This window comes from Ceratotherium simum, chromosome 6 (assembly GCF_057802395.1).
Source record: "Ceratotherium simum simum isolate JZ-2026a chromosome 6, ASM5780239v1, whole genome shotgun sequence".
Lineage (NCBI taxonomy): Eukaryota > Metazoa > Chordata > Mammalia > Perissodactyla > Rhinocerotidae > Ceratotherium > Ceratotherium simum.
The window spans coordinates 66,382,839-66,398,772 of record NC_141905.1 but is presented as its reverse complement, the minus strand read 5'-3'; the positions used below and the strand labels follow the sequence as shown (position 1 = coordinate 66,398,772).

The 15,934-nt window shown below is 40.8% G+C and overlaps 2 protein-coding genes across 6 annotated transcripts in view; both read left to right on the top strand.

Annotated features, from left to right (window-relative positions):
* SORCS1 (sortilin related VPS10 domain containing receptor 1) overlaps nucleotides 1-15,934 on the top strand; it is a 487,586-nt gene that overhangs the window by 454,116 nt on the left and 17,536 nt on the right. For all 5 annotated transcript variants that reach the window (XM_087432564.1, XM_004428057.3, XM_087432565.1 and 2 more), the window contains exons 23-24: nucleotides 2,449-2,580; nucleotides 12,474-12,573. In XM_087432564.1, the coding sequence (XP_087288690.1) occupies nucleotides 2,449-2,580; nucleotides 12,474-12,573 (232 nt within the window). The remainder of the gene's footprint in view (nucleotides 1-2,448; nucleotides 2,581-12,473; nucleotides 12,574-15,934) is intronic.
* On the top strand, nucleotides 5,363-5,793 carry LOC101403307 (large ribosomal subunit protein eL34). Its single transcript, XM_004428058.3, has one exon. It carries the CDS (start codon nucleotides 5,397-5,399, stop codon nucleotides 5,748-5,750), a length of 354 nt encoding a protein of 117 aa, XP_004428115.1. The 5' UTR covers nucleotides 5,363-5,396; the 3' UTR covers nucleotides 5,751-5,793.

The following is a 15,934-nucleotide window of genomic DNA, read 5'->3' as shown; positions in this document are numbered from 1 at the left end:
TGGAGGCAGTAGAGCACTGGTTAAGAACATAGGCTTCATGGTCAGACTGAGGTTCCAAACTAAGCGTCACCACTCACTACCTGGATGGCCTTGAGACACTGTTTAACCTTCTTCATCTACCATCTATCCTGTAGCAGAAATAGAGATGCACCACCCAGATCCCCATTCAGGGAGAGACTGTTGTCTTAGCTGCTGGGAGTGGTGGGGGCAGAGGCTTCAGCTGCTTTGCCCCATATCATGTTCCTTTCCAGGGTGGCTCACGTCCAATGATTGACTGAGAGTTATATAACGGCCTGGCCATCTCAGCTCAACCTCAGACAAATCTGAAGGGCCATTCTCACTCCCTACAAAGTCTCCTGAGGCTGTCGTTGGCCTTCATCACAGCTCAACTTCTCCATCTGCCCATTCTTGCTTCCTTCCCTTAACTCCCATAGATGTTGATCCCAAGAATACCCCTTAAAAAACATTCTGCACACTAAACTCAGAGTCAGCTTACTGAGGACCCCAACCTGTGATATGTCTTCACCTGCAAAAAGAGGCATAATAATGCTTGCTTCAAAAAGTCGTTGTGGGGAGTTGTGCCACATAATATTAACAAGTTGCTTAGCACAATGCCAGACCCATGGTAAGGACCTAATAAATGGAATTTTTTGCTACTTCAATAAAGGTATAAATGTGGAGTTCAGAAACAATCACTTAATTGGGAAGTCATGAAAAACATACTGAAATAAGTGGACTTTAAGAAGATTCATGAAGGATAAGTAGGGTTCTAGCAGCAAATGTAGAGAAAAGACATTCTGGGGGAGATGGCATGCACAAAACCAATTGCAGGAAAAGGCCAGAATATTGAAAAATTGTACATGATTCCATTTGGCTGGAGCATAAGATGACTGTGTGAGTTGTGGGTAATTTGTTTGGAGAGGAAAGGCGGGACCATATTGCAGAAGAGTTTGAATATACATTTAATCCAGTTAGCAATGGGAATCATTGCAAGAATTTGGACAGGGAACGGGATCTGAGTTGGACTGTAGGAAGATAAATCTGGAAGCAGTAGCCTGTCTCCTAGAGACGGGGAGGCTATTGTAAAACTTGAGGGGAGAGAGCATAAAGCCTGAATTGAGATACTAACAGTGAGTACTTAAACAGGAAGGAACCAATGGGATCCTTAATGTGGAGGTCAATTTGTCAGGATCTCATAGACTGATTGGGTACAACATGGGAAGGAGGGTGCAGTGTCAGAGGCAAATGTAAGGCTTCAACTAGGGTATCTGGGAAAGCACTGCTTCAAGTCATCCAAATGAAGAATGAAGATTTGGGGAGTGAGACTGAGTTCTTTTTTTGACACGTTTGTTGGAAGGCCTAGTAAAACAACCAAAATGACATTCTGACTGGCTGCTGGAGAGAAAAACTGGGATTGTAGCTATTGATTCCAGAACCATCTAGAGAGTGGGCTCAGGGGAAACCCTGGCATATAAGCTCAAAAGAGAGCAGATGAATTAAGACAAAGAGGAAGTCTTTGAGTGATATCTATAATTTTAACAAAAGATTCAGCATGGCAAAGTGAAGGGCTCAGAGTGCTTCATGAAACAGGGGCTGGTCAACAGGTTCTGATGCTGTGAAGTCAACAGGTGCCTGAGGGTTGTGATATGGAGGAGTTCTATTAGGCTAGGAGATTAGGATGTGACTGGTCAATTTGGAGAGTAATTCTAGTACTACAATGAAGCAGGCTAGGTTAGAAACGATTAAGGTCGGGCCGGCTCCGTGGCTTAGCGGTTAAGTGCGCGCGCTCTGATGCTGGCGGCCCGGGTTCGGATCCCGGGCGCGCCCCGAGGCACCACTTCTCCGTCCAACGCGAGGCCGAGTCCCACGTACAGCAACTAGAAGGATGTGAACCTATGACATGCAACTATCTACTGGGGCTTTGGGGGGAAAAAAATGAATAAATAAAATCTTTAAAAAAAAAAAAACGATTAAGGCATGAGGGGCAGATGATAAAGTAAATGAGGGTCTCTCACTGGCATGGTCCATTTACTAGAGATGCCCTTTAGGAAGAAGAGCAAACATTTGAATCCCCAGGTACCACTACGAATGCTCATGTGTAACACGTTTAATTCTCAAAAGCACCCTTTTTCAAGGCAAGAACTGCTGTTATTCTCATTTTTTATTTGAGAGAATGCAGGCAGAGGAGATAAGCAAAGTGTTTATGATCTCGCTGGGGTGGAGCTGGGATCAAACCTCAACAGTCTGACTCCGGAGCCTGCATTTGTAGCCCGGTGCTGTCTCTTACATCCCTTCCTGCTGGTGCACCCAAGACCCTGCTTTCATGGCCCCCAACGCCAGCCCTGTGTCTTCTTACCACTCCCCACCCCCCACTCCCCACTGAATACTCGATCCCTTCTCATCACCTTTCCTGCAGGACTTACATGCGCCTCTGTGTCTCTCCCTCAGGCCACAGGGGTTCCAGGCCAGCACATCTTGGTGGCAGTGCTCCCTGGCTTGCCCACTGCTGCCGAGCTCTTTGTCTTGCCCTATCAGGATCCAACAGGAGAAAACAAAAGGTCAGCCGAGGACCTGGAGCAGGTGAGTCCCCCAGGCAACATTTTAGCGTCTCCCAGAAGTCTGAGCCACACCCTTGCTGGTATCTGACCACCACAACAGCAGCTCTGAGCAGTCTCTGCTTGAGAAGGAGGGCACCGGCAGTTTGTGGAGTCTTTGACTTTCTGGTCCTCCATGGAGAAACATAATCTAGCGATCCTAACTACAGCTTCACCAAAAAACATGTGCAGGAGTGTTTATTGTAGACAGTGGCTAAATTATTCAGAGTATATTGACACTATGGAATATTCTACAGTGTTTACAATGAATTAGATAAATCTATGTGTACTGACATGACAAAAAGGGAAAAAAAGCAAGTAAACAATACATAGAAGTTGAACCCATTTATATCTTACTTCACATACTTTCATCACAAGAGTGTTATGAGAATCAAATGACATGATATCTTTTTAAAAAGGTACAAGTTTTATGCAAATCATGAGTCCTCTTTATCACCACCATGCTAAGATGACCTGATGTGTATTTATAATGAATGAGTAATATTAGCTCCGAGCACCTCTACATCTCCACCAACTCTGGAGTATTAGAGTGTGTGTGTGTGTGTGTGTGTGTGTGTGTGTGTGTGTGTTTCTTCTGTCCCCTTAGATCTTTATTTTCCTCCCTCTCCTCCTCTTAATTTCAAAAGATTCTCCGATCTCTATAGTGGAGATTATTATCATTATTATATTATTGTTGTTTATCTTATTCTTCATCTATTTAGTTAAAACGATCAGTCTTGGTCTGGTTACCCTTTTAGAAACTACATGATTTTGGTTTCTCAATTCTTTCTGGCAGATGGATTAAAAATAGGATTTCTCTCAGACACTAAAGAAATATTGGTTTTGTCCCCTCCAGTACTTGGAGCTTTTCAATTTACTTAGAATAAACCCATAATCTACTCCCGTGATCTCTCGTCTTTCAAGATGACTTGAGAAGCTCTTATAACAGCCTTATTAACAACAACCCCAAATTACAGCCTGGCCCACCTCCTAGCATACACCCTCCTTTCAAATGCCACTTTCTCACTTGGCGGAAGACTCACCTCTATAATTGTCTTCATGTGCAAGTAATGAAGAACAGAGCTGTCACGGAAAGCCCTGTTGAACCCCATTTCCTAGTGAACTGCAATTGAAGGTCGGGCAGCAGGTAACCCGTCAGATTTGCATCTGACTTTGCTCAGCCCTGGCACTCAGCTTCCCATTAGATTCTACAAATTATTATCTGCACCTGCAATTTAGCAGGAGAAAGGATGGGTTATTTCTCATCACAGCACAGCTGATGAGAACTGAGAGGGGAAGTAGATCACTATCCAAGGTCTTTAGGTATGAACATTTGCAGTTGTTTCTCCTCTGGAAATCTTATTGATTGTCCATGAAATCCAGATTATAATCTTTTCAAGTATAGAAGGGTCTGGATTTTCCTAGTGAATTTCCCAGGCACCACATCATCTGTGCATCTGTATTTCTCATACTTTCCATTTTTCTCTAAAAGTATAATATTTTCTATGTGTTTCCTTGAGGCGAAGTGTGGAAAGAAGAGGGGTATGTTCTGTGAAACTTCTTTTGCTTGTGTAGGAATGTATCTTGCTTTGACTGTCCATTGTCTCTGGAGTTCTTGTTTCTCTTTATTCCCCATCTTGTCTGAGTGCCTCCTCCAAAGACATTCTCGGAGACTTGAATGCTTCTCTCCAAGGCAGCCTGGCATAAGATATTGAGGACCATTTAATTAGAGATCTGAAGGCAGCTGGCTTGTTTGAAGGCTATGTGACTTGGCATTTGGTACATATATAGGGAGTCCAGCCATTTTATTAGAAAGAGCACAGATTTGGAGAAATATAAACCAGGTTTCTAGTTTCAGCACTGATATTCATTATGTCTGTTTTATAGATGAGGAAAATTAGGACCAGAAAAGTTAAATAATTCAGCCGAAGTCACACAATCTATAATACCCATCTCAGAGGTGTTTGAGAGTCATTAAAGAAGTGATACAGCAAAGTACTTGGCCTATAGTAGATGCTCAATAAATGGTAAATAGATGATGGTTACATTTATGGCCATTTTATGATAGGAGGAGAATATATGGGAAATGCAAAAGAAAACTTAGGCCTATTAAAGACTATTTGGTATAGTCAAGGGCATGTATTAGAAGAAAGACGATAGTGGGAGTAAGGAAAAAAGATTAATAATTGAAATTACACACGGGAACAAGGACAATAAGAAATAGACAGAACATATATGAATGACTATACTGGAGTAAGGATGACCCACCTAAGTTATCATGCAGATTTATAGCATTAAAGGAAAAGAAAAGTCTGTTGAAGGAAGTTGCCAGTGTATCATCAGCCTTATCCAAGACTCAAACTAAACTAAATACAGTGACCAAACAAATGCCAAACCAAGCACATAGGAAATCAGTGTCTTAGTTATGGAGTATATCATTACCCTGATTAAAAAGTGTAGTAATGAAATCGACATGTAAAACTGACCCGTGTGTCAAGAACCTGTGAAACAGGGGCTGCCCATCGAGAACCTCTAGTTTTCATCCTGAGAGAGGTCCTTTGATCCTTCTCTCTGAATCAGTCACTTTAAAATGAAGAATTCAGGTCCCAACTAAGATTGACTGAGATGACACAACTCTTCAGGGAGAATGAGATTCTAGTTCTGTTTCTGCAGCTAACTCGCAAGCCTGGCTGTCCCCCCACACCACCATAGTCCTCCCACTCCGCCATGCTGCAGATGTGGATTTAGATACCACTTTACTGCTTTTTCCTCTTCCGGGGACGGTGTAGAGAGGCATTCAGAATGGTCCAGCGTTTGACATATCGTCGTAGGCTGTCCTACAATACAGCCTCTAACAAAACTAGGCTGTCCCGAACCCCTGGTAATAGAATTGTTTACCTTTATACCAAGAAAGTTGGGAAAGCACCAAAATCCGCATGTGGCGTGTGCCCAGGCCGACTTCGAGGAGTTCGTGCTGTGAGACCTAAAGTTCTTATGAGGTTGTCTAAAACGAAAAAGCATGTCAGCAGGGCCTATGGAGGTTCCATGTGTGCCAAATGTGTCCGTGACAGGATCAAGCGTGCTTTCCTTATTGAGGAGCAGAAAATCGTTGTGAAAGTGTTGAAGGCACAAGCACAGAGTCAGAAAGCTAAATAAAACAAATGAAGCTTTTTTGAGTAATAAAAAAAGTCAAAAGGCTTGTTCTGTTAAAAAAAAAAAAAAAAAAAAAGATACCACTTTACTTCTGTGGGCCCAGAAATAACAAGGCTGTTGCACCAGGAAATGAATGAAAGATGTTTTGCTTTGTTTTGAGTTTTGCGTGTTTTCTTTTTTCCCCTCTGGTGCGATGAACAGATATCCAATTAAAACAAATTTAATGGGAAAGAGTGAAGTTATGAGCTTATTTAGTTGGGAAGTCCAAGGATACAGTTTTCAGGCATAGATGAATTCAGAGCCACTCAAAAGTGTCAACAAATTACTCCTCCGTCTTCGTCTCTCCCTCCTTCTGCATCTCTTTTCTTTGCTACTATGTGAGAAGTCTGCCTGATAATGAAGCCAAAATTCAGGAAAGCAAGAATGGCCACAGGAAGCCCCAGCTTCTATTTAGTTAGTCTGTCAACCCCATCCAAAAGACAGTGCCCTCCCCCGCGGCTTGCACCACAAGAGCCCCAGGTGGACAGTTCTCACTGGCCTGACTGGGGTGAAGTGGGCATCTCTTAACCAGCCCCTGTAGTCAGAGGGATAGAGTGCTGTCAGTGACAACTCAGATGTTCTGTACCCTCCCTGCATCAGAGGTTTAGGGAGCGCCTCCTAAATCAAATGGACCAAGAATAAAGAAGGACGTAATTCCTCAAAGAAAAATGTGGGGGAGAGAAAAGGAACGCCAGGCGAAAGCAACTGACTTCCTTTGTAATAAATTACACAGAAATTTAAAAGGAATGCAAAGCAAAACCAAACAACAGAAGGGAACACCCTCCTTTGAAGGCTGCACTCTGAATCCCAGATGGAACTTGGGAAGGGCTAACTTTATCCCCTCTCTTAATGCTCTGGCCCCATTCTTGCAAAGATACAGTACAGAACCTCCAGCAGAGGAAGAAATGGGACTCTGGCCAGATGGACCCTGAAGACTGCAAGGGCAAAGCCCCAGCAAAGGGCTCTTGGTTCTCCTCCCTTGGCTTCCTCTAATAGCATTCCCAGGGGAGCAGGGATGCTGGCTTAGCTCGAGCTATCTTGTCTGTGAAATAAATGGAAGATTCCTCACAGTGAGAAGTACTTGACCTTGTTATCAAGATAACGTGGGCTGGGTTAATCAAGTGACCTCTGTCTGGAGAGCTCCACCAGTCTTTACTTCAGATCTCTGGTGAGTGAGAAAAGGCTCTCTTGCCCTTAGCTGGCCTCATCAGGGATAGCACATCCTCCTACCCTGCGGCCAGCTGCTCAGGTATGGAGCACACTGCAGCCCCTCCACCCCTGTACTCCCTTGCTCCTCTCTGAGTCCTCGGAGGTGAGGAGATTTGTATCTGGCTCTCTTGAAGGGAGAAAAGACCGTCATGCTCTGTTGAGATTGTTTGTGATGCTGTGCTGGGGAGATAGGGAGCCTACATGTTGTCTTGCAGAATCCTTAAAGGGCATGAAAACATTTAAAAGAAACAAAAAGACTACGGAAAAAATGTCAACCACCAAAAATGAATTTCCTCCTGGGCAGTTTATGTTACCATATACGTTTGACAGATGCAGAGTCTGAAATCCAGGGAAAGGAAAGGTGCCTTTGAAGATGGAACAGTCCATTGTCAGCATTTTTAGAAATTAAAGATTTATTATGAAATATAATTAATAATCTCAGACTATTTTCTATATACTCACATAGTCTGCCCTGGTCAGAGTTTTTAACATAGGAGTTGAATTATAGAAATCCTCCGGAGTTCACAAGGAAGGTTGTTAAAGCAGAAAACAATAACTGAAAGTAGTGTGGGTAAGAATTGGACCAAACGGAATATGGCAAAAGGAGAAAGAGAAAAGCTTAGAGCTTTTTGGTAATGGGGCATACAAGAGGAGGAGGTGTGTATGGCCAATTTATTTCTGCATTATGCCATCCAGGAAACTTCGTAGGCACTTTAATCAAGCTGATTCTTTGGTCCAAAGAAAAGAGAATTGGGTGAGCTAGTATTAACTAGAATTAGTGGCTAGCTCTGTTGCTTGCTTCATGATTTAATCCAGAAATTATGTTTTATGAATTGGGAAGATTTTCCTCTGTGGCATCCAAAAGGAATATTATTCAACTACTATTTGAAGGGACCTTAATAATGTAAAAGAATCAAGATTGATCGACTGGGTCAGCTCCAAGGTCATCCCAGGCAAGTCTCTCTCTAAACATGGCACCAGAATGCTATTGATGTTCAGTAGAGTTTGCATTCCTCCTACCACCTTCAGAGCCAAGCATTAGTTTTTTGGCCCAGTGTAGCTTTGTCATTGATAAATCTGCCATTTTGAATCTATGGTTTCACCTTGTCCCTCTTCTTTGGGTTGTGTGTTTAATAAATTTACCAATTGCTTCGGTATCCTTAAACTTCTCTTTTTTCATGTTTCACTGTTTGTCACTTCCATTCTAATAATCTGAGAGTGTGTTTTCCCCTACTGTTTTCATTAAAAATTGTTTAGATGTTGAATGTGTTCCTTGTGTGGTAACTATCACTGCTGTTAACTAAATATTTCCAGCTTACTGCCTTCTGGGTTCATGGTAGGGTTGTACCCATGAGTCTTTTCTGTAGGCAGAGCCATGTGACTAATTCTGGCCAATGAGTTGGGAGCAGAAGTGATATGTGTCACTTCCAAGCTGAAGTATTCAAATGCCAGTTGCAGATCCTCGAGAGCTCCTTTTCTTTCCTATGATATTGTGAATGGAAACGTTTGAGGGGGCTGCTCCACCAGCCTGTGACCCTGTGTGACCATAATGAGCACAGCACCACTGCCTACCTGCAGTGCATATGAAGTGCAAGCAAGAAATGTACCTTCATTGTTTCCAGTCTCTGAGATTTTAACATTGTTCCTCAGCCTAACCTAGCTTATTCTCATTGCTGCACTGAAATTTTATGTTTTGTGAAGAAGAGGAGAATTGGTATTTTCCCTGTAGCAGGTCCCTCCCACTACGTCCTTTTTTTTTTTTTTTTGTAAGGAAGATCAGCCCTGAGCTAACATCCGTGCTAATCCTCCTCTTTTTTTGCTGAGGAAGACCAGCTCTGAGCTAACATCTACTGCCAATCCTCCCCTTTTTTTTTCCCCAAAGCCCCAGTAGATAGTTGTGTATCATAGTTGCACATCCTTCTAGTTGCTGTATGTGGGACGCGGCCTCAGCATGGCCGGAGAAGCGGTGCGAAGGTGCGCACCTGGGATCCGAACCTGGGCCGCCAGTAGCGGAGCATGCACACTTAACCACTAAGCCACGGGGCTGGCCCCCACTACATCCTTTTAACGGTAGCTTTCCAAGTATTTTTATTGAGTCCTTACTGTCTTTTTAAGTGGTACTTTAGGTCAAGTGTGCGTTGCACTTGAGTCACAGGCATATTTCACCAAATAGACAGATACCAAGTATAATATGTTGTTTCTTTGGTCCTGATTATTTACCTGAAGGAGAATAGAAAATGGACTGTGTAGGCAAGTAGCAGAAGAAGGATGACAGTAAAAAGGATAAATGAAATTTGTGAAGACAACACACTTTCGCTGGACAGAAAAACAAAAATAAATTCAGCTTGCTTTAGCAGGTCCAATATCCCAGCAATCATATATTGTTTCGCTTGAGTCTATCATGCAAGTTTTTGTACTTCTCATTTAGGCTGTCACCACACTTTTCTATAGATTGTGGTTTATTCTACTCCTTTCACAGCCAAAGGCTCTCTCAAACATTACAAATTGTATTAACTGGTAAACAGAATGTGGCACTCCTGAGGATAGGGTTAGGAATTGTCTATTCCTGTAGCTCATATTGGTCAGCTAACATGGGACTGGTGTTATAAGTTGTGTGCTTCACAGATGATGCACACAGGAGAGATGGAAGCATAATTAATGAAATGCTATATTTTTTTAATCTCTTAAACCTGCTCAGCCAGACATCTTTCCAAATATCTTTTGCTCTCTTTCTTTGTCAGCTGGTTCAAGAAAAATGTTTTAATGGAAATGCCCTAGGATTAGGAGTCAAATAAAACTGAAGTCTAGTCTTAACTCTTCAAATATTAACTGGGTAAACTTAGGTATGTCCTTTAACCTCTGTGTTCCTTTCTGTGAAAATACCAGCACTGACACCTAAAACAATCTGCGTTAGAAAAAAATGTGCAACTTTACCAATATGAAGTGTTCAATGCATATATGATATATGTATAATATATAGTATACTAAAATATATATCGTCATGATTTGATGAAACAGGGTAAACACTTCTACAAGTGGCATGAAAAACATTTAAAATATTATCAAATCCATCAACAGTTTCATACTCATTTGAGTACAGAAGTACATGGTTTTAATTGAGATTATTCTTGTATGCAATGTAAATTTCATTTAGTTTTGTTTCTGAGCATAATTTCCTTCCCGCAAAGTATGTGTTCTTTATTGCATGTCCTTTGATGCAAGTTAAATACATGAAACATATTTTCTGCTACTAAATCATTTTTTCATAGCCTGCTTAATTTTGTAAATGATACAGATAAGGCCAATGAAACAATGTCATAAACTAAAACAAGACTGGGAAGTTAATTATTTTCACAAGGGACTTACCCCGAAGATTATAAATTAGAAGTATATTGTTCTGATGAACTCTATTTTCTGGTTTAGTTGTTTATATATCTCACTTGAGGAAAACACATTCTCAGGTATAAGAAATAAATATCACTTCAATTGGTTGAAAAAGAAGTCTTTCTTTTGCAAATACATAGTTTCCTTTTGTCCATGTGATGGACTCTGCAAAACAGGGCAATTCCTTGATTACTTCTAAGTCTTTTCTATTTGAGTTAAAATATCTTTTCTGCAAATGTAAGTGTGTATATTTGCACATATATAGGCATGTGTATATAAACGTATATTTCATGAATACATAATTATACATATTTCACATATATTACACATGTCTATATGTGTGTATGTGTGTGAGTGTATTTGTATTTCATAGCCAAAACTATTCTGAATGACCTCCACTGAAACTCCACTGTCAGATTCCTGTAAAGACTTTACCAGCTGAATAAGAATAAGATAGGATAGAAACTTGTGCATTGCAGCACTCTAGAGAACGCAGAGGAAGAACGTTCTACATAGTCAGTGTTAGAAATCCACTCTTCCTATAAACCTGGAGCATTCTGGAAGAGTCTCAGTGCCCAGGAAAAAGAGTAGCCTAATATAGAGAATAAAGTTGTTTTCAACATAATTTTATCACAACCTTGTTTTTCTGCATGGCTTGTTGGCCAAATGAAAACATTTGAAAGTCTGAGCTTGCACTGGATCTCAGGTGCTCAAACACCGGTGCTGACAGTCATCCCACGTTCCTGTTGTTAAGCAAAGAAGGTCATCCGCAGGGCAGTTCGGTTCCATTACCAATCGGGGTGTCTACAAGGGACTCGGCTTCAAAACAAAGCCATCAGGCTCTGCTTAATTGATAAAAGGATCAAAGATGTCATTTTGGCCACTCAGCGGACTAAGTGAAACTCAGCAAATATAAAAGGAAAAAAAAATTAAGAATTTAACTAGCAGAATGGTGGTCAAAAAGCATCTAATTAGACTTAAATAGCATATTAAGTTGATGATTAGAATATTAAAAATAAAGCAAGGGGGCCCAGCCTGCTGGCCAAGTGGTTCAAATTCCATGTGCTCTGCTTCGTCTTTGCAGGTTCAGATCCTGGGCACGGACCTACTCTGCTCACCAGCCACGCTGTGGCGGTGTCCCACATACAAAAAAAACATAAAAGGAGAATGGCACAGATGTTAGCTCAGGGCTAATCTTCCTCAAGCAAAAAATAAAAAAATAAAAAATAAAGCAAAGAATCCAGATAAAAATAATAGGAATGTGGTTTTCCCTGATAGCTTGTTAAAAATTGCTCAAAAAGATAAGCAAAACAGCAAATTGAGCTGAGTTTTCTATTTTAAACAAATGAGTAGAGATTTACCTTTTTGTAAAACCTTATGTTATGCTGTTACTATGCAGACAAGATTTTTTGCCCCATATTAGGATTAAATATTTCATGGCCCAGAATTCCATGGGTCTGTCCAGTACACGTTTGTCAGCTTGAGGAGCAATTTAGCTAATGTCCATAATCATGAAACAAGGATCAGCCATTTCATTACTTAAGTTATGGTTACACTTTGTTTTAACTGTATAGTATTTATTTTATCAGAACTATATGTACCATTCAATATATATTCACAAAGTATCTATTCTGTGAAATTCACAAGACATGGTTTGCGGAAAGGGAAGGAGGCATAGAGAGAAATAAGGTGGAGTCTACTATCAAGAAGTAAAATAAATGTATATGAATCTCACCAGAATATGTAAATTGTATATATCTACTTCTTTAAAATCCTTGTATATGACAAATGCTCTCAAAAAATGAGGGTACTTTTCTAAAGATAATATAGGATAATTTTTTAAGAGTAGAAATTATTTGATTTACTAATTGTCCTATTTTGTAGCAATTGAGATATGAAGTCAGATCCTGCCTAAAAAATAATTATATCTGCATATTCTGGAATAAAAACTCAAAATCATATAAAACTCGTTTATGTAATTCACAGGTATAATATTGGGATGCCTAGGTAAATGCAGTAAGTGTGTCTAAGCAGGTTTGCTTGTAGTCAGTATAACAATTTTGGTGGCACTCACCGTGACATTTCTTCTTTCAGATATCAGAACTACTCATCCACAAGCTCAACCAAAACTCAGTGCACTTTGAGCTGAAGCCTGGGGTCCAAGTCCTTGTCCATGCAGCCCACTTAACAGCAGGTCAGTTTCCATGTCCCTGTGCTCTGGCGAGTGGCTCTGGCAAAGGGGGATCCCAATCTGTTGTTTCAGAGTAACAAGACTAGATGGTGCCACCGCTAATAGGAAATAGGGCATCAGTCTTTGGGGGTTCCCTTGCTTGGCTTTTTTACCTTAATGGGAACCCATAAGGCAACAGAATAAGCTGACTTTTCCTACTTAGTCCCTGGCGAAAACCATCAGTGAATCACCTAGATACATACTCCTCAAATGATAACATGCTTCATCTCAACAGAAATCTTGAAAATAACCCTACAAATAACTTTTTTCCAGGCTTTCTGCAAAACCTTGTTTTCAAATCATTCATGTTACAAAGAATTTTTTCTTTAAGTTTTGGGATAAAGTAGTACAGTAGAAATAGCTGGACCATAGCCAGGAGTTGAACCCTGAGTTGGTCATGATCTTACAAATTAATTAAGGTCATTGAGCTTCTGTCTCTTCACCTATAAAAGGTTGAGAGGAAAATCCTCCTCCTAAGGCTATATAGAAGTTTCAATGATATTTCAATGGGTTCAGGTAATCCAAAGTATATAGAAATAAATATTATTGTGTTATATTAATAATAAATTAAATTAACAATATTTATTGAGTACTTATTTTTGCAGAGTACCATGCTGGTACTGCATGGAGTACAAAGGCCAGTAGGAAGTGGTCTTTGTCCTCAAAACACGTATAATCTGGTGTGGTGTGGCAAAGTTTGGTGGTAGCAGTGGTGGTGGTGCCCTGGGGTAGGGGAAGTGGGCAGTGGTGGGGTATCTCAATGAGCACAATGCATAAATGCTTGTATAGCGAGGCGATAGAGTATTTTTAAGCACTTAGATTTTGCAATTTTGCAGCCAGATCATTGATTTCAATCTTGGCTCCATCACTTACCCACTATATAGACCTGGAGAAGAGACTTAACTTCTCTGTACCATAGGCATGGCAATAGCACTTATATCAATGGGAGGATTAAGTTAATTTAGGTAATGCCCTTAGAATAGTGCCCAGTGCACAGTAAGGTATTATTTTTCTTTTTATTCTTTTTTATTATTAACAATCAAAGTTGTATAGGAAATTTCAAGCAGAGATAAATTGTGCTCAGTCAAAATGATACAGGAAAATTTCATGAAGGAGATAGTCTTTGGAAAGGACCTTGAAAGATGGATAGGATTGAACTCAAAAAATCATCTCAAGCACCAAAGCATCAAAGAAGGAGCATGAAAGCCTCAAGGGCTTTGGGGATGCTGATTAAGTGGGGACAAAAAGGAGTAGTTTCCAACTCCAGTCTCTGGTTTCCTGGAGATTCTGGAGGTGTGCCTAGGTTTAGAGGAAGGCCAAGCAGGTTGGCCACTGGCCTCTTTTCTTCTTGAATTCTATTTTTTTTTTTCTTTATTAGGGTTTCATAAAATATTCTGTTTAAAATAAAATAAAAATCCACTGCCTTAGAAAAACAAGTATTTAAAGCTCACTGTTCTTGGGCATGGGATATGGGCGTGGAACGTGGAATGCCAGGCTGAGAAGCTTGTACTTCCGTTGATGGGCTCTGAGAAGCCATCTAGACGTTTGAACAGAGGTGTGACCAATTGAGAGTGTCACTTGAGGAAGGTGACTCTTAAGAACAGGGAGGATTGGGTAAAGCTGATTTGCTGTTCTGCATCTTGTCATCCTAATTCATCTACTTAGCAGACATTTATTGAGAGCCTGGCTACTCTGAGCCAAGCAATGTTCTCAGAATGGGATTGAGTCTCTGCCTTCATGAAGCTTCCATCACTGGGGAAAGCCAGGCAGGAAGCAAATTAACAAATGCCACTTTCTGAATTGTGTTGCTGATGAGAATGCCACGAAGAAAATAAGGAAGTGTGAGAGAATGAGTAAGAAAAGAGCATCGAGTAAGCAGCACCTGTGAAAGCAAGCCCTAAGCCTAAGGCCTGAAAGATGACTGCCAACTTATCTCAGAGCATTTGATGATCTGGATTGGCTGCTTCCTACTCAGAAAACTGACCTTCTTTGGTCTTTGGTGAATTATAGTGACACACGGCAGTTACACATGGCTGGGGGTACTGGAAAACAAAGTCCGGAAACATTAGTTGTAGTTATCCTGATAGCCAAGCCACTGACAAATTTTGTCAAATGAATAGGAAGTAACTACTTGAAATTGGTTTAAATAGGTTCACTGACTTATTTAATCTAATCAGACAGTCCAGCCCACTTCGGTGGCTGACTGAACCAACCATCCTCTCCTATGGAGCTAGAGCTACTTGTTCCCTTTGAGTTTAGAGGTTAAAAACAACTGAGCCTGATATTCCATACTGAACTCTGAGTTTGAAGGGATGTGGCCAACTAGTGCATCCCTTGTGATGCAAAATTTGCTTTACAGCATACTCAGCTTCTAAATGAACACTATCTTCAGGCAGCATATTTTGCTGTAGAGTAGCTTGATTTATTAGAAAACACTCCCTTACTGTTTACCATGGGCCTCTATTGGAAAGGGGAGCATCCTAGGCCAAGCTAGGCAGAGAACTAACCCCACTTCTCCACTTCTCCATTTCTGGAGGCCACTTGTATTTCTTACCTTTTTACCTCCCCATACCTCTCTTCTGTCAGTTATTTTTTGTGCCTGGTTTTTACTTAACAGATTGTCATATCACATTCCAAAGATGGTTCAGATTATTTTGCTAAATTTGAAAGCTTGTTTCAGATGTTACTTGAGGAAGCTTTCCTATAATGACAACTGGTAGAGCTGGGATCAAGCTGAAAAATAAGGATCAAAAAAGTGGGTAATTAGCTTAAACTGGTTTAACCAATGGCTTGGCCAGGGCAACTGATACAGCAAAGGCATCCATGGTTCCATAGTTCCATGTGGAAAAGAAAATCCATTCCCGGTAACCATGAAGGGTTTAGCCCACTGGTGTAAACTCCAGATGGCAAGGAATAATGCAAAGTTGGGAAGATCTGGAAAATTTCTCCAATTAATGTTCATAGTTGGAGAATAACCATAACTGGGAATTTGGGGAGCAAGACTCAGATCCCTGGGAAGAAGGGCTGGCAAAAGGGAACTACTGGAGTTCAGATAAGCACACTGAGATTTGAAGGAGAGCCCCCTGCAATATAGACATTTATGATGCAAGGTTACCAAAGAATGAGAGAACAACAACAAGAAAAAATACAGTTTGAGGCAAAAACTCAATCTTAAACTGGGCCACTTTTGAGAAAGGGAGAAAAATCTTTGACATCCAACCATTATGGCTGTTCAGAGTTCTTCCCCGTTAGATTTGATAGTAGGGCCATTTGGTGGTGTAATTTCCAAACCCAATCAACGGGCATTATTGAGCTTCCTATTATG